Raw genomic sequence first — 26,449 nt, 5'->3', positions numbered from 1 at the left:
CGAAGCGATAGTGCCATGGCACCCTGTACGCGAATCTTATACTATGACATGCCATCTACGATCTTGTACTATGACATGCCATCTACGATCTTGTACTATGACATGCCATCTACGATCCTGTACTATGACATGCCATCTACGATCTTATACCATGACATGCCATCTGCGATCTTGTACTATGACATGCCATCTACGATCTTGTACTATGACATGCCATCTATGGGTCGACGTGATAGTGTGCAGGGATCGAGAATTAATGCTTAAGCTCTACATGCATCTGTCACTATTCTGCGACTGATGACAGCCAATATGAGACATCGTTAGTTTTGATTCAGGCCGTAAAGGATTCTCTTCGTATAATGAAACTCTCATATACGAACGGCACCAGAAACCCATTGTGACTATCCCATTATATGGCAATACCTTCTTAGAAGAATGAGAGAATGGGTTTGAATCCATCATGTTTCTCCGCTTGGTGAGGGTGGAAAACCCGAAATGATGCCAGTCTCAGCACTTTACCGCTTTGGTGAGAATCCCACGAGCACTTAGGGTCCGCTTCCAAACCTGGAGACATGATATTTTTAAACCGGGACGACGTGTTGTGATGTAACGGATATCCGTATGAAATGCACAATGTGTGAGCTAACGAATGCTCCATGCCGTGAAGTAGATATAAAATACTAAAACACCCCGCAAAACCGTACCCACGAACCCATTCCGACAACACCTAGGTGAGGTACTGAGGACCTTTATCATATTGAACAGGGGTTGTTTAACTGAAACAGACAGCCTCCGCACTATGTACTGGTGTAAAGCAAGCACTGTGCTGTGCACTCAGCAAATGGCACACCGTTGCTGGTTTGTTATTAAGGTTAACTGTAATGTTCAATTATTCATTCTGAACACACCATCCCAACCTTTGAAAGACGTCCGTCGTGTAGTGACTTCCGCGCGATCATATTTTGGCACCATGTGTAGCTCCGGCCTCATGTACTCGGGAAAGAGCTTGTCCTCCCAGATATGTCTATTTGCCTCGGCTGCTATATCAATGTGTACACTAAGGACTCTCGGTTCTCGGTCGACGCAAAGAATGGCATGAGCGAAAATAGATAGGATAATCCCAAATTGACAAATGGTAAAAATGTCTTTGGTTCACATTCACAATGTTTATGCTTGCGCTGTAGTTTTCAAACATTTGCACTATGTGTTAATTACGTTAAGGTTTTAGCTCCTCACCCCCTGCCCCCTAGTTTATTTTAAATCGTTTAGGTCGACGTATTTAGTTTTGTGTCCTCAAATGTCTTCTTCCTGTGATTGTATGGTGTAAAGAGGCCAGTCTATGACCAGGTCCACAATTGAAATTGATCTATTAATGTTTTCTGCCTCGATCGCCTCCATACACAGACAACATTCCCTACAATGAATCCATTGTGTTAAGACATCGCACATATATCATGATCATGTCTCAACGTATACCAAGACACTTCACAAAGGCTGTCTGTTCCACAATACAGGCACTGTATACAGACAGACACTTCACAAAGGCTGTCTGTTCCACAATACAGGCACTGTATACAGACAGACACTTCACAAAGGCTATATGTTCCACAATACAGGCACTGTATACAGACAGACACTTCACAAAGGCTGTCTGTTCCACAATACAGGCACTGTATACAGACAGACACTTCACAAAGGCTGTCTGTTCCACAATACAGGCACTGTATACAGACAGACGCTTCACAAAGGCTGTCTGTTCCACAATACAGGCACTGTATACAGACAGACGCTTCACAAAGGCTATCTGTATAACAATACAGGCACTGTATACAGACAGACACTTCACAAAGGCTATATGTTCCACAATACAGGCACTGTATACAGACAGACACTTCACAAAGGCTGTCTGTTCCACAATACAGGCACTGTATACAGACAGACACTTCACAAAGGCTGTCTGTTCCACAATACAGGCACTGTATACAGACAGACGCTTCACAAAGGCTGTCTGTTCCACAATACAGGCACTGTATACAGACAGACACTTCACAAAGGCTATCTGTTCCACAATACAGGCACTGTATACAGACAGACACTTCACAAAGGCTATATGTTCCACAATACAGGCACTGTATACAGACAGACACTTCACAAAGGCTGTCTGTTCCACAATACAGGCACTGTATACAGACAGACACTTCACAAAGGCTGTCTGTTCCACAATACAGGCACTGTATACAGACAGACGCTTCACAAAGGCTGTCTGTTCCACAATACAGGCACTGTATACAGACAGACACTTCACAAAGGCTATCTGTTCCACAATACAGGCACTGTATACAGACAGACACTTCACAAAGGCTATCTGTTCCACAATACAGGCACTGTATACAGACAGACACTTCACAAAGGCTGTCTGTTCCACAATACAGGCACTGTATACAGACAGACACTTCACAAAGGCTATCTGTTCCACAATACAGGCACTGTATACAGACAGACACTTCACAAAGGCTGTCTGTTCCACAATACAGGCACTGTATACAGACAGACACTTCACAAAGGCTGTCTGTTCCACAATACAGGCACTGTATACAGACAGACACTTCACAAAGGCCGTCTGTTCCACAATACAGGCACTGTATACAGACAGACGCTTCACAAAGGCCATCTGTTCCACAATACAGGCACTGTATACAGACAGACACTTCACAAAGGCCGTCTGTTCCACAATACAGGCACTGTATACAGACAGACACTTCACAAAGGCCGTCTGTTCCACAATACAGGCACTGTATACAGACAGACACTTCACAAAGGCCGTCTGTTCCACAATACAGGCACTGTATACAGACAGACACTTCACAAAGGCTGTCTGTTCCACAATACAGGCACTGTATACAGACAGACACTTCACAAAGGCTATATGTTCCACAATACAGGCACTGTATACAGACAGACACTTCACAAAGGCCGTCTGTTCCACAATACAGGCACTGTATACAGACAGACACTTCACAAAGGCTGTCTGTTCCACAATACAGGCACTGTATACAGACAGACACTTCACAAAGGCTGTCTGTTCCACAATACAGGCACTGTATACAGACAGACACTTCACAAAGGCTATATGTTCCACAATACAGGCACTGTATACAGACAGACGCTTCACAAAGGCTATATGTTCCACAATACAGGCACTGTATACAGACAGACGCTTCACAAAGGCTATCTGTTCCACAATACAGGCACTGTATACAGACAGACATTTCACAAAGGCTGTCTGTTCCACAATACAGACACTGTATACAGACAGACACTTCACAAAGGCTATCTGTTCCACAATACAGGCACTGTATACAGACAGACACTTCACAAAGGCTGTCTGTTCCACAATACAGGCACTGTATACAGACAGACACTTCACAAAGGCTGTCTGTTCCACAATACAGGCACTGTATACAGACAGACACTTCACAAAGGCTGTCTGTTCCACAATACAGGCACTGTATACAGACAGACACTTCACAAAGGCTATCTGTTCCACAATACAGGCACTGTATACAGACAGACACTTCACAAAGGCTATCTGTTCCACAATACAGGCACTGTATACAGACAGACACTTCACAAAGGCTGTCTGTTCCACAATACAGGCACTGTATACAGACAGACACTTCACAAAGGCTGTCTGTTCCACAATACAGGCACTGTATACAGACACTTCACAAAGGCTGTCTGTTCCACAATACAGGCACTGTATACAGACAGACACTTCACAAAGGCTGTCTGTTCCACAATACAGGCACTGTATACAGACAGACACTTCGCAAAGGCTGTCTGTTCCACAATACAGGCACTGTATACAGACAGACACTTCACACAGGTTATCTGTTCCACAATACAGGCACTGTATACAGACAGACACTTCACAAAGGCTGTCTGTTCCACAATACAGGCACTGTATACAGACAGACACTTCACAAAGGCTGTCTGTTCCACAATACAGGCACTGTATACAGACAGACACTTCACAAAGGCTGTCTGTTCCACAATACAGGCACTGTATACAGACAGACACTTCACAAAGGCTGTCTGTTCCACAATACAGGCACTGTATACAGACAGACACTTCACAAAGGCTGTCTGTTCCACAATACAGGCACTGTATACAGACAGACACTTCACAAAGGCTGTCTGTTCCACAATACAGGCACTGTATACAGACAGACACTTCACAAAGGCTGTCTGTTCCACAATACAGGCACTGTATACAGACAGACGCTTCACAAAGGCTATCTGTATAACAGTACAGGCACTGTATACAGACAGACACTTCACAAAGGCCGTCTGTTCCACAATACAGGCACTGTATACAGACAGACACTTCACAAAGGCTATATGTTCCACAATACAGGCACTGTATACAGACAGACGCTTCACAAAGGCTATCTGTTCCACAATACAGGCACTGTATACAGACAGACACTTCACAAAGGCTGTCTGTTCCACAATACAGGCACTGTATACAGACAGACACTACACAAAGGCTATATGTTCCACAATACAGGCACTGTATACAGACAGACACTTCACAAAGGCTATATGTTCCACAATACAGGCACTGTATACAGACAGACACTTCACAAAGGCTGTCTGTTCCACAATACAGGCACTGTATACAGACAGACGCTTCACAAAGGCTATCTGTATAACAGTACAGGCACTGTATACAGACAGACACTTCACAAAGGCCGTCTGTTCCACAATACAGGCACTGTATACAGACAGACACTTCACAAAGGCTATATGTTCCACAATACAGGCACTGTATACAGACAGACGCTTCACAAAGGCTATCTGTTCCACAATACAGGCACTGTATACAGACAGACACTTCACAAAGGCTGTCTGTTCCACAATACAGGCACTGTATACAGACAGACACTACACAAAGGCTATATGTTCCACAATACAGGCACTGTATACAGACAGACACTTCACAAAGGCTATATGTTCCACAATACAGGCACCGTATACAGACAGACACTTTACAAAGGCTATATGTTCCACAATACAGGCACCGTATACAGACAGACACTCCACAAAGACCGTCTGTTCCACAATACAGGCACTGTATACAGACAGACACTTCACAAAGGCTATATGTTCCACAATACAGGCACTGTATACAGAGGGACACTTCACAAAGGCTATATGTTCCACAATACAGGCACTGTATACAGACAGACACCTCACAAAGTCTGTCTGTTCCACAATACAGGCACTGTATACAGACAGACACTTCACAAAGGTTATCTGTCCCACAATACAGGCACTGTATACAGACAGACACTTCACAAAGGCTGTCTGTTCCACAATACAGGCACTGTATACAGACAGACACTTCACACAGGTTATCTGTTCCACAATACAGACACTGTATACAGACAGACACTCTACAAAGGCTGTCTGTTCTACAATGGAGGCACTGTGTACAGATAGACACTTCACAAAGACTATTCTAGTATATTCTACAATGCAGGCACTGTGTACAGACAGAAATTTCACAAAGGCTATATATTCTACATTGCAGGTACTGTGTACAGACAGACACTTCACAGAGACTATATGTTCTACAATGCAGGCACTGAGTACAGGTAGAACTTTACAAAGTTTACAATAGTGTACAGACTGACACTGCGCCATGTTGTGTTTTTCTGTTAACATTAGATATGGTTTAGACGGGCCATACACCGACTAGAAATACCCTTTAGGAAACATACATTATGTGAAAATTCAGTACTTCATATGTTTTGCAAACGTGCACAGTTAACAGTGAACAATTTTTGACCGTTTGAAGTTGCGTGAGGGATGCCTCTGATCTCTCGGCATCTGAACAGATTCATCAACTTTACTACATTAAAAACCCCGTTGAGGACAAACCTTCATATTCCAGTTTCATTACGTGAAATTACACTGGTATACCCGGCGCCACCAGAGCCCAAGGCGTTCCTTGAAAGGTGGAGGTTCTTAGAACGTACAAAACCTGATAGATACAACACGTTTGGGCATCAGCAATGTAATTTGCAGAAGTTAAAGTGATGTTTGAGATCTCGCTTTTGTTGCTTGTGTTGCAATGATTGTGTGTGATGGTTTTACATTGAATGAAATAACTGTTATATTCTACGATCAGTACCGTCCCAGGCGGTGACACATAACATTTTTGTTACAAACAGTAACAGTAAGTATGTCACAGTAAGTATGTTGAATGAAGTCACGAGCTGCGGTCAGTGTTTTATATTGTAGCAGGGAATAATCCACGTGGAATAGCATCATCCAATGTCCAATATGTCACTGGCAGTGTCCAGTGTAGCACTGTCACAGTTTGCGCTGTTACAGGTGGGGAGCGAAAGTCAATGTAAGTATCCCACGCATTAAGGAATGCGTACCACAAGCGCCAGACCTCAAAGGGTACTTTAAATCTTTGTTGCGGATGAGCATTTAAAACAAGATTTCTTGTGTGCAAGAAATCCTCGAATGGCAATTCTAGTTCGGGTAAATGGTTTCTAAAACTGAAACATTTAACATACACAGACCATCCAAAGATACTGGATGGCCGCTGAAGAGGAAAGTCGATGCATATTGTCTTGTCTGAAAAGTAGTACAGGCCTATTTTGAATAATGACATCCACAATGCATACTGTCTACCCATACTTTCTTAAGTATTGCCACCAGGAGAGTATAGAACACCGACCGTTTTTTTTTTTTGATTTTTGTTGTTTTTGATTTTTGCTTGCTTGCTTGCTTGCTTGCGTGCGTGCGTGCGTGCGTGTTTGCGTGATATCAGTAGTGTATAGAGCACTGTTCTGTGTTGAATTCAGCCACCCGTAGTGTAAAGCGCATTGTACCGTGTTGAGTACTAGCACCATTAGTCTACAGAGCACTGTCCCGTGTTGAATGCTGCCGCCACTAGTCTACAGAGCATTGTCTTGTGCTATATACTACCACCACTAGTGTACAGAGCACTGTCCTGTGTTGAATACTACCACCAGTAGAGTACAGAGCAGTGTACTCTATTGAATACTGACACAAAAGGCGTGCTCCTCTAACGGTGACGATGTACTGAATATGTAGACATTGACCCGCATTTTGTATGATTATACCAGTGGCCAATACTGTCAAAAAATGATTAAACAATTTCCCCGACTTTGTTTAATCCAATCAACGAAGACACAGACTGTGTTAGATCTGTCAGTTACACTCGCACAGTCTTGATGTGTTCAAAGGTCTGTTTTTTCACCAATGACCGGATGCTGTCCCAGACAGACAGACTCAGTCCGATCAATCTGAATGTTGGGTTTCCCGAGCTGTGAAACACCGGTGTTAAACACTGTGCTTATTGATCCCGCCACTCATCCAGCTGAACTATGTAACGTTTCAGTCTCAACCTCTCAATATGTTTGGCCAGGTAAATCTCCGTGCAAAACGTGTGTATACCTTTCCTAAAATAGGGACCTTTGATGACGCTCTCGGAAGCAGGGCCACGTTTGAGTATCCGAGATGTCGGTGACACTTTAGTGTGGAAATGTTCGCCAACAGCACGGACTACACGGGTAGCGACATGTCGACATCGTAGACTGCGATTAAATGTGAAACGATATATGAAACGAAAATCTTCCTTTTCTTTTGGTCTCTGGTCGACCGACCTTTCCTAATGAACCTCAACAAGAACTTCCGGTTTTAAGAAAAATAAACACCTCTGTTCACGTGAGAGTATTCATCAAGGTAAACGGGAGCGTTATTGTCCAAAGGTCCGTCAGCTGATATCAAGGTAATAGATCTCTGAACATGTTATTATACAAATGAATCTAATTCTAAGCCTATTTGTCTCTTTTCAAAGAGTTGACTATAATGTCTGCTCATGCGACGAACATAAGACATAGCCGAACAAGCATCATTTTCACGAAAATGAATTTGTAAAATGGACTACTTTCAACACCGATGAATGCTCAGCGACTGTTATATCCTTTTCTATAACCAAACGTATAAACAGAAGTGCATGTTTGGCAGAATCAGTGGATTTAATGGTGTAATGTATTTAAAGTGAAGGTACCATGTAGATTTCCAGTGATCATCTGGCTCCTTCTGTAAGCTTTTCTTAATGTTATATTTTCTTTTGTCCACGTGTGTACAACTATGAGAATTGTTTCTTTACTTTCCACGTGTTGTATGCTATGTGTTCAATGTCTGTGGAACTGTACTTGTAGCCACAATCGGCACAGCATAAAAGGGTGAACATGGGTGAGATACGAAAGCATCTTCTGTATTCAACAATGCCTAAAAACAGTATAGTCGTCAGAAGGAATAGAAGCCGCTTTTGGCTGATTGCTTCGCCTGGGATTTGTGTCGGTGAAGGTGTGATAAAGCACCTGTGGGCCTATGTAAACTGTTGTAGCACCTGCTTCTTTCCTGTCCACTATACGCAGCCAAGCTGCTATTACTGGAGTCACACGCCAGTCCCTCGTCTAATGTAGACGTCGAAGCGTATGTGTGCTCGGTCTTATTCCAGTTTGTTCTGCTGATCACGCCGTGATTGTTACCGCTGTAGTCGACTACAGCCGCCCGCCTCTGAAGCCGCAAGGCAACCTGATTGAAGATATTTGACAAGCTCAGACGAACGTGTACTTGATAAACTCTACATGACGGTGTTAGTGTACCTTGCGTTTGACAGAGGAATAGAGATGGACAACTGCATTGTGCGGTGATAAGTCCCGGAAGATGATTTCGGTTTAAGAATATTATATTTACCAAAGTCATTCACCCACTACAATGATCAGACGGGCAAACGAGGCAATACCTCTCTGTGTTATGTTTTTGATTTCAGTCTGATAACGATATTACTTCTTTGATGGGAATTTTAGCTTGCTTGATAACGACATTAGAATCTCTTATGAACACGAGTTGTCATCATTTCAGCCGAGAGAACCACCAGCCTCATTTCAGGTCAAGCCACTGTTGGTGGACGCCTTAGCATATTTAGTGATACAATATTGACTGTTTTCGTTGCAGGTGCCATATGACTGTGATGGAACGTATAGCCCGCATAAAGTAAACAACTTTCAAACCATCCTGTTTCACACACCTCATTTTTATCGGTCACAATTTCGAAAGAAATTATTGCTGATATTTTTGTTGACTTTAAGTTGATTAAAGCATGCAATGTTCATATGTACACGTATCTGTCGTTCTGGTGATATCCGTTGGTGTGCATATAGTCAGTGTTTCTTTACATTTCTCGTATGTACTTGCCGGAAACTCTGTTTGCATTACAAACATTCGGTTCATATTTCACCTATTTCTAGATGGGCACCTGCTTTACGCTATCCAAAGCTTGTTTCGTCTTCATTTGTTTGTATCAGCACGTAAAATACACTGTAGTATTTATAGGTTGTGCAGTAAAGATGTGGTATTTAATACAACGCATGTTTAAAATTCATATAACTGTGTATTCATGTAAGAAATAATTTTGAATTTTGAATATTGAATAAATAGCATATGATTCACCTATTGTCATCTTGGATAACGTATTATTGTTGGTCTGAAAGAAAACATGCTATCCATTTTCCAAATTACGTAACATTTTATATTCTAAGGTGTAATACCTGTCTTAAGTATTTATGGTATGTATGCTCAAGATGTGTAATTAACATACTGTTATTAATTCTGTCAACGATATTTGTTTCAGGCGTCGTTTGAATTTGACGAGTCGTTTGAGGCAGAAAAAGTATATAGATCTTTTCACAGAAACACGTTCATTCACTTCATCCCGTGTTATTCGCACACACATGTTCACCAACATCTTCAACAGCAACACATTGCTGTCATGTTAGCAAAGTCAGATATTTTGCAGTGTCCAACACGTTTTGTGTCTTTATTAGGGCGGTGGAATATCCAAGTGGTTAACGCGTTCACTCGTCACAAGGAAGGTCCGATCTGTTTTCACATGTGTACAATGTGTGAAGCCTGTATGGCATTCCCCTTTGCCTATCGCTGTATTAATTGGTGCTGAAACAGTGTTAACTCACTCATGCAGGATGTCATTTCATTTTAAAAATGCGTTTATAGATATGCCGACGTAACTGTTTTAGAATGGTTTCTAAAAACTCGGGTTGATTTTCTCTCAATTATTGCAATAACAACAAAATGGTCATTAACATCACTGAGTATCACGAAGTTATCCTAGACCAGTATGTGTAAGGTACTTCATCTTGGCATCAAAGTTCGAATTTGAAAAGGCTTACTCGTATGCTTTAAAAATGATAGCGTTGTGATTGTGTTCCGTCTTGGTTCTTTGTATTCAACTGCTTTCCTTTATCCAGTTGCGTTTTGAATGTGAATGTATAACTCAGACGTTTTCATAAATGTTCGTTATGAATCTTCAATTCCATCTACAAGAAGGCACTTAGATTCTCTACTGTAGACAGATGTAGGTTTCCACATAAACAGTGCTGCTGTTCTATTTAAATGTAGTCAAGCTATCAAATTTTATTTTTCTGAAACTGAATGTTAATCCATTTAAAGACCTTTCTTAACTTTTAATATCCCTTGCCAAGTAGACTTTTGACTTATACGAAATTTCCCGTCAATACGTACTCTACGTGTTTCTGATAATTAATTTCTCGTCCCATTTCTCGCAGAGCTATATTAATGGGAAGCTTCCAGCAACAGGTGAGGCAATATTTTCAGACGCGCAATAACACCTTTCCTCTGCACTAAACTGTCTATGAAACTGTTCACTGTATTGAGGAAACTTGAGGGTGCTCCTAAACAGTTTTAAGTATACACAACACTAGTTCTCATGCTGGCAGTTGAGCAATACTTAAACGCGTATGTGGTGAGTCTTCCTATGTAAATATGAATACTCGTTTAAAAAGAAAAAAAAACCCGAACAGCTGAGTTAGACACTTCCATTCCAAACAGTTCAAGAGTAGTCTAGTTTCATGTCCATTAACCTAGTTGAAAGCAAACAGAATACACCGTGTTGCTTTCCCTGAAAGGGAACTTTAGATGTAGATTCTACCTGCAGCATTTAACCTACATTGAGTGAGTGAGTGAGTGAGTGAGTGAGTCTTACATCGCTTTTAGCATTATCCCAGCAATATTACAGAGGGGGACACCAGACATGGGCTTCACATATTTTACCTACAGTGAATGCATCAATCTGGTATGTATGATAACTTGCACATTAAGAGGGAGACAGTACAGTGGGCTAGTAGCAACATCCAGCCAATATTGTGGCATTAGATTTTAAGAATGCGTTTTAGAGAAACACGCGTTAGATCTGGAGTTCCAGTTACGATGTCGGACGAATGATACAGCATAAAGCGACTTCAGATATAAAATCCACGTGACACATTGATACAGGTGATAAAATCCGAATATTTCAGCACTCGCATAAATATATAGACTTGAAACCTATCAGATGTATCAATCTGACGTTTTCGTCGGATGTGAATTCGGCCATAAATGCGGTGCAAATTCACAGAGTGAGTGAGTTCGACTTTTAGCATTTTTCCGTCGAGGATGCTTCACCTAAAACATACTGTGACAAGCGACCGCCCTAACAACATTGGATACCACTAGGCTACTCCACATCCCGCCACAGTTTATACAAGAACAACAAAATGGACATGCAATCAGTCATACACAGGGCCACACTCCTCGAAGCGGTCGTACTGCTAAAGTTGTCGTCACTACCGTTCCAAACTGTCATTGAGACGGCAGATCTTTAAACAGCCACCATCCCTCCTGAGAATAAATGACCACGTTCAATGTACAAACAAAAGACATAAAACTCGCAAAATATTCAGTTTTCGTAATTCTCACTCCCTAATGTATCCCCACTACAATTGGAGCTCCGAGACCGCTTTGAGAAGTCAGGACCTGGTCCACTGCCTGATCCTGAGATGATGACCTGCACCTGATAGGGTCTTTATGATACAGTTTTGTCAATTTCAGTCGGTATTTTAGGTGCATGTTTCTAGCGTGTCTTGTTTCTTTGCCTGTGGATTGACATCTAACATTGCTCATGTTTGAGTCAACTCTCAGATCGTCTTGACCTCTGATAAACACACTAGAAGAGCGGTAGTTGTTGACAGCCAATCAGCGATCGAAAGTTCACAGGGTCAACTTGTCACTGCCAAAAATGAGAGTTGTGTCTCAGAAAACACGTCGCATGTTAAACTGTCAATTTTCCGAATTGTTGCTAAAGTGAGGTCATTCCACGAAGAGGGTATCGGTATTTAAGAATGAATCGTTTGTTCATAGTGGAATAAGCGTAGGGTTGAAAATGAGATTTTATATGATCACATCTCATTTTCTCTGCTGTGAAGTAATGAAGACCAATGAGAAATGTTTGGGCATTTCTGCTTTTGGAAAATTCCTGAAACTAACATTTTCCTTTGCCATTTTTGAGATATTTTGTTTGTTCCTGGTGGAACAACCTTCCTCAGTCTTACAGTTTCCATCCTACAGGATCTCAACTATTCTTGAATACACTGACTCTCAACTTCTTTCCGACTTTTATGTCACTCTGACACGCCTTGGTTATGTTTAGAATTCTTTCACAACCCCTTTTCATTTTTCACGTTTTACACAATAATTTAGATTTTCTTACTATACATGGGGAATTGAGGAATTGTTACATAACAAAGAGAATGTATTATTCTCCAATCTTAAGGTATTCAATACACTTAGGTTTCATTACTTTACCATGGAGTAGATATCTAGTGTGTCACATGTCTAGCGAGTATTCAAGTGTACACACGAGCCATTCTATGATTTCGCTTTGCACGGAGTATTATTTGATCTTAATTTAAAAGTATATTTCTTTATTCTGTCAAGTTTCCTGAAATCACTCGAGGTATTCACATACTTCATGTCACCATGGATTTTTCCCCACGTCGCTTTCACAGCTCTCACGTGACACGAAGGATCCTTTGATCATGTAACATGCCAGCTGATCTCGTATGCTGATGTTATTCTTGAATTTGGCGGAATAATTCATGTCCTGAACGAATGTCTGAATTGTTCTTTCGCCCATATTCCTTGATTATCCCTTGTGTGCTATTTGTATCCTGTTTTCAAAACTATGTACTTGGGACAATTTTACTTCCAGTTTGTTTTTTTAGTGATAAGAACTACTTTTCCTGCCAAACTTTCTTAGGATGAAGAACGTTTTGTTGAAACTTGTGGGATATCGGAGTGGGGACAACACGATGAAGCATTTCGTGTCTTAAGTACATCGGGTTCGATTTCCCAAAATCGGAAGCTTATTTATGGTGTCAGCCGGTGTAATATTGCTGGAATATCGCTAAAGGAGGCGTAAAACCTTACTCAGTCGTTAGTATACCTTTTTGTTTCAGTCTTCCAAGATGGGCCTCAACGGATGCGGTAACTTCCTCAAGTACTCAATGTTTCTGTTCAACGCCATCATCCTGGTAAGATATTGTTTATTGTTGTGTTGACTGTAAGGCAGCCGAATCGTCCAAATCGTCGCAGAAACGCCAGAAACATAGGTCGTGAGTTCGAATCCCGTTTTTCTCTCCGATTATGTTGTCATCACCATAGCATGTGTGTGGGTTCACGAAACGCCCAACGTAAACGTCCCGAGCTTTCCATATATATCAAACTGACACCCACGCCGTGGCTGGAACACTGTTCAACACACTCATTCCTTCACTCATTCCTTCACTCATTCCTACACTCATTCCTTCACTCATTCCTACAATTATTCCTACACTCATTCCTTCTCTCATTCCTACACTCATTTCTACACTCATTCCTTCACTCATTCCTACACTCATTCCCACACTCATTCCTTCACTCATTCCTTCACTCATTCCTTCACTCATTCCTACACTAATTCCTTCACTCATTCCCACACTCATTCCTACACTCATTCCTACACTCATTCCCACACTTATTCCTACACTCATTCCTTCACTCATTCCTACACTCATTCCCACACTCATTCCTACACTCATTCCTACACTTATTCCCACACTTATTCCTACACTCATTCCTACACTTATTCCTACACTCATTCCTTCACTCATTCCTACACTCATTCCTACACTCATTCCTACACTCATTCCTACACTCATTCCTTCACTCATTCCTTCACTCATTCCTACACTCATTCCTTCACTCATTCCTTCACTCATTCCCACACTCATTCCTACACTCATTCCTACACTCATTCCTTCACTCATTCCTTCACTCGAAGATCAGAATGATGTTCACTGTGAATATCACTGCGGTAGGCGACTCAAAATGACACATTCGCAGAGTTCATTCTTCAGTTCTTCCAATTCTGCCAGTTCGAATCACCCACAGTCGTTTTTCTCATCTGTACACATGAAAGAAAGTATCGCAACTCCAATGATTTTGACCGCTTATATTCATATCATAATTATGCGTTTTTGTCACGGAGGACGGTAAATGTCGGACTGGCCAGTGGACATACAATTTTATCTTACCACACGCGCAAATGTCGCTTCCTGATTGTCTGCGCGTCCTTATATTATTTTCAATGTACCTCTCTTACAAGCGAGTAACATTGCACCCTGGGGTAACTCATTCAGTACTTCGTGGTAGTAATTCTTTATCACAAATAACATTGAATCACGTAAGAAGTAAGGAAATTACTGATGTTTTGCGAATGTAACTCTATGGAAGTGAGACAACTCTAAATCCGTTATTCTCATCTGCAAAATCTAGCGATGGCCACAAAAAAACGTGTTGTACTCGTACTTCAAACATTTCAACGTTAACATTTAGGTGTTTGGTAAGATAAACACCTTCACTATAGGTTCCCCTCGTTAACAGTGAACAACTTAGCATCTCAGAGTTCATCACCTCTGTTACTCAGTTAGTTCCGATGCATCTGAATGCTTTTCCATCGTCGAGGGACCTGTGAAGGTCCTGGGTAGCATAGGCCTTCAGTCGACGGGATCGAGTTGTCAGGTTAACAATTCAGATTCTACAGATGTTTTGGTTTTCTAACGTCATCCCCTGCTTGTGTCACGTCAGTCACTCACCCAAACGGGATATGCCACTTGGGAGTAAGTGGACTAATTACTATTGACATGGAGTGCGGCTGATGACCCAACCATCATCTATGTTCTACACTAACACCAGGACCTCCAATTATCTCCGGAACGTGTCAGTTCCAACGGTTGATTTCTCAAAGTAGGGCGGCGTCTGTGACAACGTCTCCATCACCAACGTAAAGTCAGTAATCAGGTCATTCCAGGGATGTACTTGGGCATTAGATGATTGTTATGGGCGACGTGTTCTCGTTACATCCTCCATCGGCCGCTGTATCGATATTTGTGTGATTCTGTGGCTGTACTGACATCGGAACCTCGTGTGATTGTCTTGGTGCACTGCGTTAAACAAATACCACACGGAGACCGCCAGACCCCGTTTGCTTACTTTGAAGTATTCTACAGCAACATATCCTGTTCCGAGACATACTTTTTAGGTGTCGGTCAGTTTAATATCTGATCGACGTTTCTGTTGTGACTAGAACCATTTTAGCCAAACAGGTAATCAGATAAGTCTAACCAACTCATTTAATATTTATAGTTTATCGCTAGCTCTTACTGGTGTGGTACGAAATTGTGGAAAATCTAAACGAATGTGTTTTCAGAGGGTTGACGCTGGGTCCAGGGAAGTTAGCAAGAACGGAAATCAAATGTCAAACACTATACACAACTCAAAACAGGAAATACAGGCATCAGGTGCTCCATGAACAACCTCTACTCTTTTGTTGTTTTACAGTCCCCACTGTATGGCGTTCTGGTTTCTCTTTTGTAACAGCCGTCAAATTTCAAAGTTCAGCGTTTGACATTCCCAATCGTGTTTCGACTTATTAAGAGTGATAAGTCAAAGGCGCAGTGATTTCATTGTAAACAGATGCTGATGTCATGAAGAGTTCCGACTCTTCGTTCAGGATGTTTTACAACGCAAACAATATAATGGGGTGCCATCCTTTTGCTTGAAGGAAGAGTCACATCAAAGCTCGGATTTTATTTGAAAGTCTCATCCTTCAGTGAGTCTAGAGCCTGTTTCTAAGGCTAACATCTGAAACAATTCCCCGCTTTATCTCCGAGATAACAAGTCCCGTTGAAGGTCCGCGAAGCTCTCAACTCGCGATTAAGTGTTTCATTATCGTGGTCCGGAAATCGACAAAGTTACGATCAATGTATAGCTATTTTTCTGAGATCGCTACACCGTTAATCTAACTGAATTCAGGACACAGGGGGCAAGCGAACCCTTCATCAGTATGGCGTAGCGAGTCACGATCAATGTCTATAACATCCTCATTTTCGACGATCATATTGTGCTGGTGTAGATGGCACTGCTTGTACCCGTGGCTTCCAACAATACAGGCGATATGGACTCATTCAAGTGGATCTCAAGAAGATACTGGCGAACAAAAACAATTTTAGATATATTTGTTTGGATTTAATATTCTCTCATCTCACTGACTGGCCCGGGTCTTCAAGGAACAACAATTTTTTACTCATATGTTCATGTTATCCGAAAAATGATCCACACGTCAAGAATCGGTTTGACCTATTTAGCTGTTCGATGTCTTTCGTTTCAAAGTCCATCCATCTGTCTCTTCTTGACAGTACATATTTCCGCACCGAACGTTAACAGAAGCGTGTTCGAGGCATTTTAGGGACATGTGCTTTTGTCATTATGACATAATGCTCAGTTAAATGTGTCTGTGTCCAATCAGTGTGTTTAAAATCATGATTCTCCATTTACAATGAAAAAATGTTAATTATCTGACAATGTAATACACGATGTACTTTCTCTCATTTTTACACCATTTATGCTTGTTTGGAAGAAAGGGGAGATAATTCCATGTTTGTTGTTCCAGGTCGCAGGATGTGGGTTGCTAGGACTTGGTATCTATACCCGAACTAGCCAGACCGGGATCACAAAGGTGTCGGCCATCTTGGGCAGCAACCTCTACTCCATACTGTCATTGGCGCTTATGGTCACTGGGGGCGTGGTCATAGTACTCTCATTCCTCGGATGTTGCGGCGCCATCAAGGAAGTCCGATGCATGCTGGTTACGGTAATACTGATTATCTAACCCAGTTGACCACTTCCGGGTCTTCTCCCCTAACGTTAATCATTACACACTTGCAAATAGACATACATACACCTCGAGCTTACACGTGCAAGTAGCCTTATGTAGCCATGCATACACCTCTGGTTGACACGTGGAAATAACCTTATGTAGACATGCATATACGTTTCAATTTACAGTTGACACGTGTGAATATCGTTACGTACACATGTGGCTTTCTCAATGTCCTTGGAAACGTGTAAATAACCTAGTACAAACTTCTAGAGTAATCCACGGTGATCATGAGTTACGTTCATGTACACCCACCCCACGATACCCTATCTAATTACTGGTGTTTATTGTTGCAGTTCTTCGCCTTGTTGCTCGTTATGTTCTTCGGGCTAGTGGTGGGCGGAGTCCTCGTCTATGCATACAGAGGCCAGGTAAGACATCATTATGTAAACAATTCATGCCCTGGTTTTCCCACCAGCAAGCAAATACACTGTCTTTGATACGAATTGATACATATTTCCAAAACGGTATTTATTAAATAGCATATTGGTTGGTCAAAACTAGACACTACAGGCCTGGCTTGTATAACTTTTTGTCGTTTTACTTGGTGAACTAGCCTTGCAAGTGATATCTAAGTAGTTAACATCAAATTTAGCAAGTTAGATTAAACCAGTCGTTTGATATGCTAAAATACACGTTAAAAGAAATTATACCCCTCCGTGAAGTGTGTCATATGTTTAATTACAGCTTCAAAATACTGCAGCCACTAAACGAGACTTTTACACGGGAAATCAAGATATCCACAAATATTTTATATAAACGCAACGTTGTGTAACGAACTACACGCGTGACGTTTGTGCATGCGCAACTCGATGAACTGGGTGGAGTACATGGATGTCAGAAAGAGATACGGGAACTGAAACTTTAGGTCTGATCTTCTTCTAAAAGAATCTCACATCATGCCACGACGAATGTCTCAATGTCACATGGTGCTTTTCAGACAGACAGAAGATTTTATTGGATGGATGTGGCCATGTGGCCAATAGTACATCGACATTCATAAAAGCATATAGTTCGGGGCATGAACTCTACGTTACTGCATTACTTTTGGGGAATACACCGCTTAACAAACTAATGAATCAGTAGATTTTGAATTCAAAAGAGTTTTAAACTTATGAGGATTAGGTATGGCGTAACAATAACATGGTAGATATTTTTCCGTACACCGCCATGCAGTGGACCTTCTAATCATACACGATATTCAATTTCTAGCTTATTGAGACGATGTTGACACATAGCAAATGCGATATCTGCCCCAACAATACCACCTCGAAATTTCCCCAGTGCTCTACAGCAAATGAACAGAAGGTAACACCCGTAGGTACGTTTCCGGCATTACATCAAGTTTATAGGTTGATTAAGTCTGCAAATAATTGGAAGCAGTCATAGAAGCTGACCACTCTTGATAATTATTATCTTTATATCTTTGCTTGACTATACACATGAACATTTCTTTATTACCTTTGTCTTGGCCCAACCAAGCATAACATAAGCCATGCTTGAACAATAACTCTCGCGCTACGGACACCCAGTTAATATCTCCGGAATATCACCGAAACACCATTCCAGCACTGTTGAGATGTCATCATAACACTGAAGACGTGGATGGCCCACATACAGGACGTCCACGCGTCACAGCGACAACGCACGACGAAACAAATGAAACTGACCCATCCACGGCCGATTATTGTCCGCTGGTCAGAGCATTCCAGGATTTGTGCGTATCCACTATAACACAGAGAGGAACGTTCCATCATACGAACGTGCTGTTCCGCCATGCGACGTATCGTCATCAAGAAGCATAGAGACGGCCGTTCTGTCTCTCTGCCGTACCAGCTTCGTTTTACACAGAATTACGTAGCCATGGGTTATTAGGAATAAGGGGAGAACAATCAAAGTTAACGGAATTCTTTCCATTTTAGGTGTTTTATTTCCATTTAACTATTGTTTTTGTTATTTGTACAATTACTCTTTCCAGATTGGTGAGCATACGATAAACGAGCTGTATCGGTCGCTGAACTCAAGTTACGGAATGGCAGGAAAAGATCCAGTTACAAATGCATGGGATTTTATGCAAAAAATTGTGAGTTTTTGAAGACCTGGTGCCTGGACATGTGGAAGACGGTCGTACTTGAAACTTATTTATTCATATGTCAAGGCAACACGAGAGGACGGGACGTCGTTAGGGCACAGTGCCGCTAACACACATAAAACTATTTATCCCCAAATTACACAGCAAATTTTGAAGGACTCCCCATTGACTCGACATTCTGTTGAATATCACAGGCGCTCGGGCAAAGTGGAAGTGAGGATTGGGGTGGGAGGGTGAGGTCGGCGATTAATCGATATTTTCAGTGTATCGAACGGCCATATTATCAAGTTCACAGTACACATCCTGTTCATACGTTATGCTTGCTACGTAACCTGATTTTAAAGACACAGTCTGGCATATTTCAAGTCGGGCCATACCAACCTTAGAACGTTTATCCCAGTCCACGTGATAGAATGCAGGTAGCAAAAGCAAGCTATTCCAAAGGTTTATTCAAAGTCAGATTCCAGCATGAATATCTCAGAAAGTCCTGTTTGCGTTTTGAAGGTGTGGGTTTTGTTCTTGGAAAATCTCGTTCATTAGAACAAAAGAGGCCTTGCATAAAATGATATTGGAAAACCTTGCAGCGCGCGTATGTAAATAATGCTGAGTCATCTGCTCTATTCACATTAGCATTCATTGTTCCTCTCAGCAAGGAACAGAAGAATGATTATTTCCATGATATGATAAGACTGTCTGAAGGACGGGTTCTCTGGCAGTAGCTACGACTGGCCCACTGTAACCCAGGAACAGATTATATAGGCAGACTTCACTGTGGATACGTGTTCTGACTTTCATCTTATCTGTAGGTTTGGAATGAAATAGGTAAACACGAGAAGTCTACGACAGCCATAAACTCGTCTTTACGAGACTTTTAGCGTGTGAATAAATTTTTAAAATGAATGGATTGGGATTTAGTTTGGTTAAAAAGAAAACTGAACCGTATGAAAATCACAAATATTAACAGATGTCGACAGACGTCAAAGACGTTTGCCATGTGCACACGTGATACACGTAGAGCTATATTCCAGCGGATCCTGAAACCGCAAAGGGACGTAAATATTAAAATCATCTTTAGGTATGGGCAGCTAGCCGCTTGGTCGTGCATATGTAAATAATAGAATACTGATGTGTAAAACCTTTATAATTTTCTCTCAGTTCGGCTGCTGTGGAGTGGATGGTGGCATCAACTCAACGACATCCTGGGCCTACTACAAGGAAAACACGCTCTGGTACAAGAATCAGACAGGTAACTACGTCAGATATGTACATAGTGGCAGCAAAAATATACAGATGGGAGTGTAGCCGTGAGTAATATGACACGGACCAGTTCATCATTTAAATCTATCTGACCTGTGTCTGACTCACTAGGTCGTGAGTGTAAGGTGTCTTACCTGTGTGTTTATGAGTCGCAATAGGTCGTGAGTATAATGTGTCTTACCTGTGTATTTATGACACTCACTAGGTCCTCAGTATAATGTGTCTTACCTGTGTGTTTATGACACTCACTAGGTCCTCAGTATAATGTGTCTTACCTGTGTGTTTATGGGACAAGGTCCGAAATATCTCGTGTGTGTGCATATAAGTGTGTGGTTCGTGACCGTGTTAGATACATGATGAGCCATACCTATCTCTGTTTTTCAAGTAAATATCTACAGGCATAATCTAAAACAGGATTTGAAGAAGAGGTTGAAACTGACAGTCCATGTCCTCTTTGTTTGGCCTGCATAACCTGATAACGAGCTTTTCTTCAGCCATGGGTGCGGCTGTTCCAGGTTCGAGCACAAGTACATAGCCTGGGAGTTTGCACTCAAGTACATAGAATGGGTTTTGCACGTTTACCGTATAATGGCAGTGGTTTCAATAATTCTAGCTGATATCTACTACAGATGAACATTCGCCTCTCCCTATCGGCCATGTCCCCGACTTCTTGTGTTATCAATCCTGACATTTACCGTTTCTCCTCCACAAATCACACCAGACCTTGGGCGAAGCTAAGTGGGATATCTTGTCGTTCACCCTTGAGTGACACGGTCAAGATAGCTGTGCACGCGCGAGCTGGGGATCTAATTTAGGGTCTCGTTTGGCCGAAAATGTATTATTGTTAAGAGAAAATGTGAAAGGTAGCCTGGCAACGCCGGGAAATAATCAACCTGACGCGTGTATTACTTATGATATAGGGTGCATCTGGAATATACAATCGGTAGACACGGTGTGGGGTGTAGGAGGGCATTAGCTGGACTGATAACTGGAGACATTGGCGGGGAAAGAGGCGGCTTGTGGTCAGATTATACACCGGTCAGTGGGTAGATATTTTGTCAAAATTGTTCCTTTCTTCGCCGTTGTATGTGATAAATAAATGCTACAGACAGGAGGTGCACGTTGACAACTAATGTTAACATATGTCCGATAGGCGAACACAGGTCTCTGTCTTCTGGTGAATGTCTGTTGCTTATGTCAGATATCACATTCCGATTGCTGATCGGAAAACTGAAACTACAGATGTATGGCGTATGTCCGCTGCGTGTCTGTTACAGGTATCAGAAGATACATCCCCGGCCATGTCCTCAGTTATATGTTTGTTAGGGGGCACAAGTATCAGACGGTAAAGCCCTGTCAGTTGTTGAAAGACAGATGTACGTGAGACTTGTCCTCTCTGTTTCATGTTTGCTGTTTGTCACAGGAATCAGACGATACATCCCTGTCAGCTGCTGAAAGACAGATGTACGTGAGACTTGTCCTCTCTGTTTCATGTTTGCTGTTTGTCACAGGAATCAGACGATACATCCCTGTCAGTTGCTGAAAGACAGATGTACGTGAGACTTGTCCTCTCTGTTTCATGTTTGCTGTTTGTCACAGGAATCAGACGATACATCCCTGACAGTTGCTGCAAGACACACATGTCGGAGAACCTGACAAAATGTACAGGGCTGGACTACCCCAAGTTGTCACCAGCGGTCGGTCCCCCCGTGGTGGAAAGTACCTTTAACGACCAGATGTTTACAGAGGTATGACAAAGACGAAACTGGATAGTGACTTAATTCGTTAACGCCAAGCGTATGATAGACCAACGCTTAGTCTCTGACTATAAATACGTATGTTTGAAACAAATAAATCGATTTAAATTGTAAAAGAACCCGAGAGATTCCGACCCTGTGGAAATTTTCATTTTGGGTTATAGCATTATAGCATTGTAGGGAGGGCAAGGCTTTACGGAAAATGACATGGTCTAGGTACTGTGAGACAGACTATGCGTTAGTATTGGTGTCAGCCGTTTTTTAGCAATTTTACAACAATATTCCCACATTCATACACTGTACCCATGTGGGTCATCGAACCCGGGTCTTCAGCGTGACGCCTAAACAGTTAATCCACCCACTGCACATCGTCAACACTGGACCACGTCACGATACTACATTTCTTTGACAACTCAAAACATGTACTGTTGAATTTTGTGCCCAGTTGGTCATTATATTTTGACCGATGTCATTCTTTTGCGAATTGTGTTTCAGGGTTGCTACACCAAGTTTTTCGCTTTCCTCGCAAGTAACGCTCGGATACTTGGTGGGGTCGGCGTAGGTGTTGCTGCGTTGATGGTAAGGGAGCAATGTCAGTGTCTTGCACTTTTGCTATAGTCAGTGTGGAGGTTGAGCTGTAAACGTGACCAAGTAGTGGTAGTAGTAGTAGTAGCAGCAGCAGTAGTAGTAGTAGCAGCAGCAGTAGTAGTAGTAGCAGCAGTAGTGGTGGTAGTAGTAGTAGTAGTGGTGGTGGTGGTGGTGGTAGTAGTAGTAGTAGTAGTAGTGGTGGTGGTGGTGGTGGTAGTAGTAGTAGTAGTAGTGGTGGTGGTGGTGGTGGTGGTGGTGGTGGTGGTAGTAGCAGTGGTAGTAGTAGTAGTACTGGTGGTGGTGGTGGTGGTGGTAGTAGCAGTAGTAGTAATAGTAGTAAAACAAATACATTTTCCGCATGACAATCCTCATGGTTGATCTTGCAGGTCCTGGGGATGACGTTTGCACTGTGTCTGTGCCGCCGGATAAAGGATGACTATTATTTTGACTGACATTAGACAACCATTACTTTGATTCACACGGACCCCGCACCTTGCACGCATTGTCAGTTGTCATGGTAACGAATGTGTCATCAGTACCGACGTCAGCGAACTTGAGAATCATCCATTTGTTTCATTACAATGTCGTCAGACAAGCAGATGATATTGAAGAATATCACCTCTCCACATCAAGGGGGTGGGGGACCGTGACAGTTGACGATATATTATATTTAGATTCATCGAAAGCAACATTAAGGAAAACAGTATTCAAAGAAATTGATAAAAGACTGATAAAGAATATGAAATATTTGGAGTTGACAAACGCAATATGTATTATGTGATATGTTTCTTTCCTGTAGTAAAATATATGTACATTATAAAATTTGAAAATGTCCTTGTATTATTAGTCTCTTGAATACCAGTATTTAGTATTGTGATATTCTGACAATGTATGACAGTTTATGTAGCGTTCGACGCTTAAGCACGTCTTGTGGTTTAAGATTCACACGCAGCCGGGGTTTATGGAGGTTGCGTGGCAAGGGGAGCGGGGAAGGGGTGTCTGAGAGGCTCAAGTCAAGTCAATCACTTAAGGTATGGTCTTTGCACATATCACTACAGAGAAACAAAACATTATTTATTTGAGGTGTTGCTAGGAGACTGACTGTCATGTATAGTCGGTATTGCATGTGAAATGTTACGTTTCACGCTGACAACTATTCGGGGACATTTACTGCTAAAAAAGTGGAATCATGTTTTATGGTCAGAGTTATTTTACCAGCATCTGTATTATTTAATCCTGAGATGGGATGCAGAACGTGTAGCTAAATACCAGGATACGGACCAAACCATCTTATTGTTAGACTACGAAGCAAAGAAAGAACATTAAACATTACAACGACCAGAGTCAGTACATCCTGTAGTGCTGTGGTTGCTGGCTCTGACGCTGATGAAACTCCAACATGACAGATTGCCCGCCACCGTGAAGTCGTCGTCACGTGGAAGACGATGCCGCATCACCAGCCACTGTCAGCAGCCGCGACAAGACATGAACAGCTTGGCACCGGCAGTATTTGGAAACGTCTGACGCATTTGCTTTTGGCAAATGATCGTGTTCTCAAAAAGCCATGAATGAAAAATGAAGGCTTCAGTTAAAGATTCATTACGCAAGTACACAAGTACTGATATCACATACAGTCCTGGTGATATTACGTACTGTTATGTTGTCGTTATATCGTGAGTAGAAATGATATCAACACGAACGGTTGAAGTGATATCACGCGATGTTACAGCGATATCTTTATTATGTTTTGCCTCTTTGTGACAGTTATGTACATAATGTAAATAAGCAATGCCGTCCTAATATAGACAAAATTCTTATCAATGTAAATATTATTTATATCGTTTGTATCTCTGTGAATATTTCTCCATTGCTCATGTTTGGCATAGAATGCGATAGGTCAAGCGCTGAGACGTCCCTACTGCCACGGCAGATTTCTTGAAACGTCATAACCTTGATACTGCGACGTCAATATCGAGACGGTCTCTTTCTGGAGACGCCCTCGCTGAGACAGTCTGTTTCTTTGATACATCGCACTCATACGGCATGGTTCTTGGTTTTCACACATAGAATGACACAAATGAAGTGGTCTTAAGATTTCATCATTAAGACAGCTTGTTACTTAAGAAGACAAAATTAAGATGTCTTATATACCGGTACGTCATTACCGAGATCCTAGAGGCATGCTTTTAGAGGGACCGGGTTAATTTACTTACACCCGCAGCGGTGATTTCTGATGGCAATGCCGTAGTTACATCTTCTCATAAAGGGAAGAAAAACTGGTGACATTTCCTTACATGTATGTTATGTGCTCTTTAATGTTGGTTAATGTTCACGATTTCATCCAATGGGTGGCATATCTCGACTTGTTCCAATAAAGTACATTACAATGTCATTTCACGCAGTTGTAGTGGCTTGTGTGGACGTGTAGTTATTGTGATTATATGGGCGCTTCATATGCATGGTCCCTTTGCTCGGACAACCATGGTGAGGGCAGTCATGGATGAGGTCACCCACCATTTAAGGACATTGTAGACAAACATCACCACTGTAGACATTTGTTATACAATGCAGAGGTTACAAAGCTGCCGACCAAGGTTAAAAAACAGTGTTGACCAAAGTTCTGCGTAAACAGTGCCAAGACATTTGCACACATTGTCAAAGTAGTGCCATTATTGGCACAAACGTGTAACTGTTTAGTCACAGTAGAAATGCCATTATGTATAGCTGTACAAAGAATGATGTTTAGCTCTTGCAAGAAGTCATTCGAATTACCAACAAGTAGTTAGCTCTATGAAATGGGTCGGAACTCTCCGAACAGATCTCAGATATGTATGTTTGTTTGGGAAATAAATTCATTGCTTTTTATCATATATTTTATGTTATTATTTGAAAAAGACTCCATACTACATTGCGAACCACAATATGTTAATGACAGATTAACTACAGAATGAAGTGTTAAGTTCTTTCGAGTAGTACATTTCATACTTCACGATGACTTATAGGTCCTATTGGTCATTCAAATGCTTGACGTAAGCTAGTATATGTGTATTGTGCATATATATCTATATATTAAATCATACTGACAATGTGTTTAAAGGTAAAGAGGGCGGTCAGGGAGTCTCGTGGTTAAAACCTTCGACCATCACACCCACTGCCCCTGTTCGATTCATAAACAGGATAGAGTGCGTGAGCTAGCGACTATTATGCCCCTAACGGTACTAGGTTCTGTACTATACTGAGAAAGTGTGATCCCAAATATAACGTGTTCTGATGTGATATTACAAAATGTAGCATAGACTTTACTCATTTACTGAAGTTTGAAGAATGGTTGAGATTTCACAGTTGCATTTTTTGCAAATACGTCCACCTTGGTGATTCATAATGTGTATGACAATGTCTTCGTGTCGCTGATGATGGTGTCGGATGTTGACATTGTGCATGAGACTGCCGTCACATCGCTAATGATATTGGAGGATGGAGACTGAAGTCACTGACGAATGTTGATCTGTTGTTCATCTTCCGAAAAGG

At 41.7% G+C, this 26,449-nt stretch overlaps 1 protein-coding gene across 3 annotated transcripts in view; it reads left to right on the top strand.

Moving 5' to 3' along the window:
- LOC137296933 (CD151 antigen-like) overlaps positions 1-25,787 on the top strand; it is a 68,024-nt gene extending 42,237 nt beyond the window's left edge. For 2 of the 3 annotated variants that reach the window (XM_067828842.1, XM_067828843.1), the window contains exons 2-10: positions 9,073-9,111; positions 13,428-13,502; positions 16,961-17,161; positions 17,524-17,598; positions 19,206-19,310; positions 20,475-20,565; positions 22,176-22,324; positions 22,829-22,912; positions 23,308-25,786. In XM_067828842.1, coding sequence (XP_067684943.1) covers positions 9,073-9,111; positions 13,428-13,502; positions 16,961-17,161; positions 17,524-17,598; positions 19,206-19,310; positions 20,475-20,565; positions 22,176-22,324; positions 22,829-22,912; positions 23,308-23,373 — 885 coding nt within the window. In that variant the 3' untranslated portion in view covers positions 23,374-25,786. Of the gene's footprint in view, positions 1-9,072; positions 9,112-13,427; positions 13,503-16,960; positions 17,162-17,523; positions 17,599-19,205; positions 19,311-20,474; positions 20,566-22,175; positions 22,325-22,828; positions 22,913-23,307 lie in introns of all 3 variants that reach the window. The other variant, XM_067828844.1, reaches the window with a different exon arrangement.
- The last annotated feature ends 662 nt before the right edge of the window (positions 25,788-26,449 follow it).

Source organism: Haliotis asinina, chromosome 9, assembly GCF_037392515.1.
Source record: "Haliotis asinina isolate JCU_RB_2024 chromosome 9, JCU_Hal_asi_v2, whole genome shotgun sequence".
Classification (NCBI taxonomy): Eukaryota; Metazoa; Mollusca; class Gastropoda; order Lepetellida; family Haliotidae; genus Haliotis; species Haliotis asinina.
Note: the sequence above shows the minus strand (reverse complement) of the source record. Positions and strands in the feature narration are given on the sequence as shown.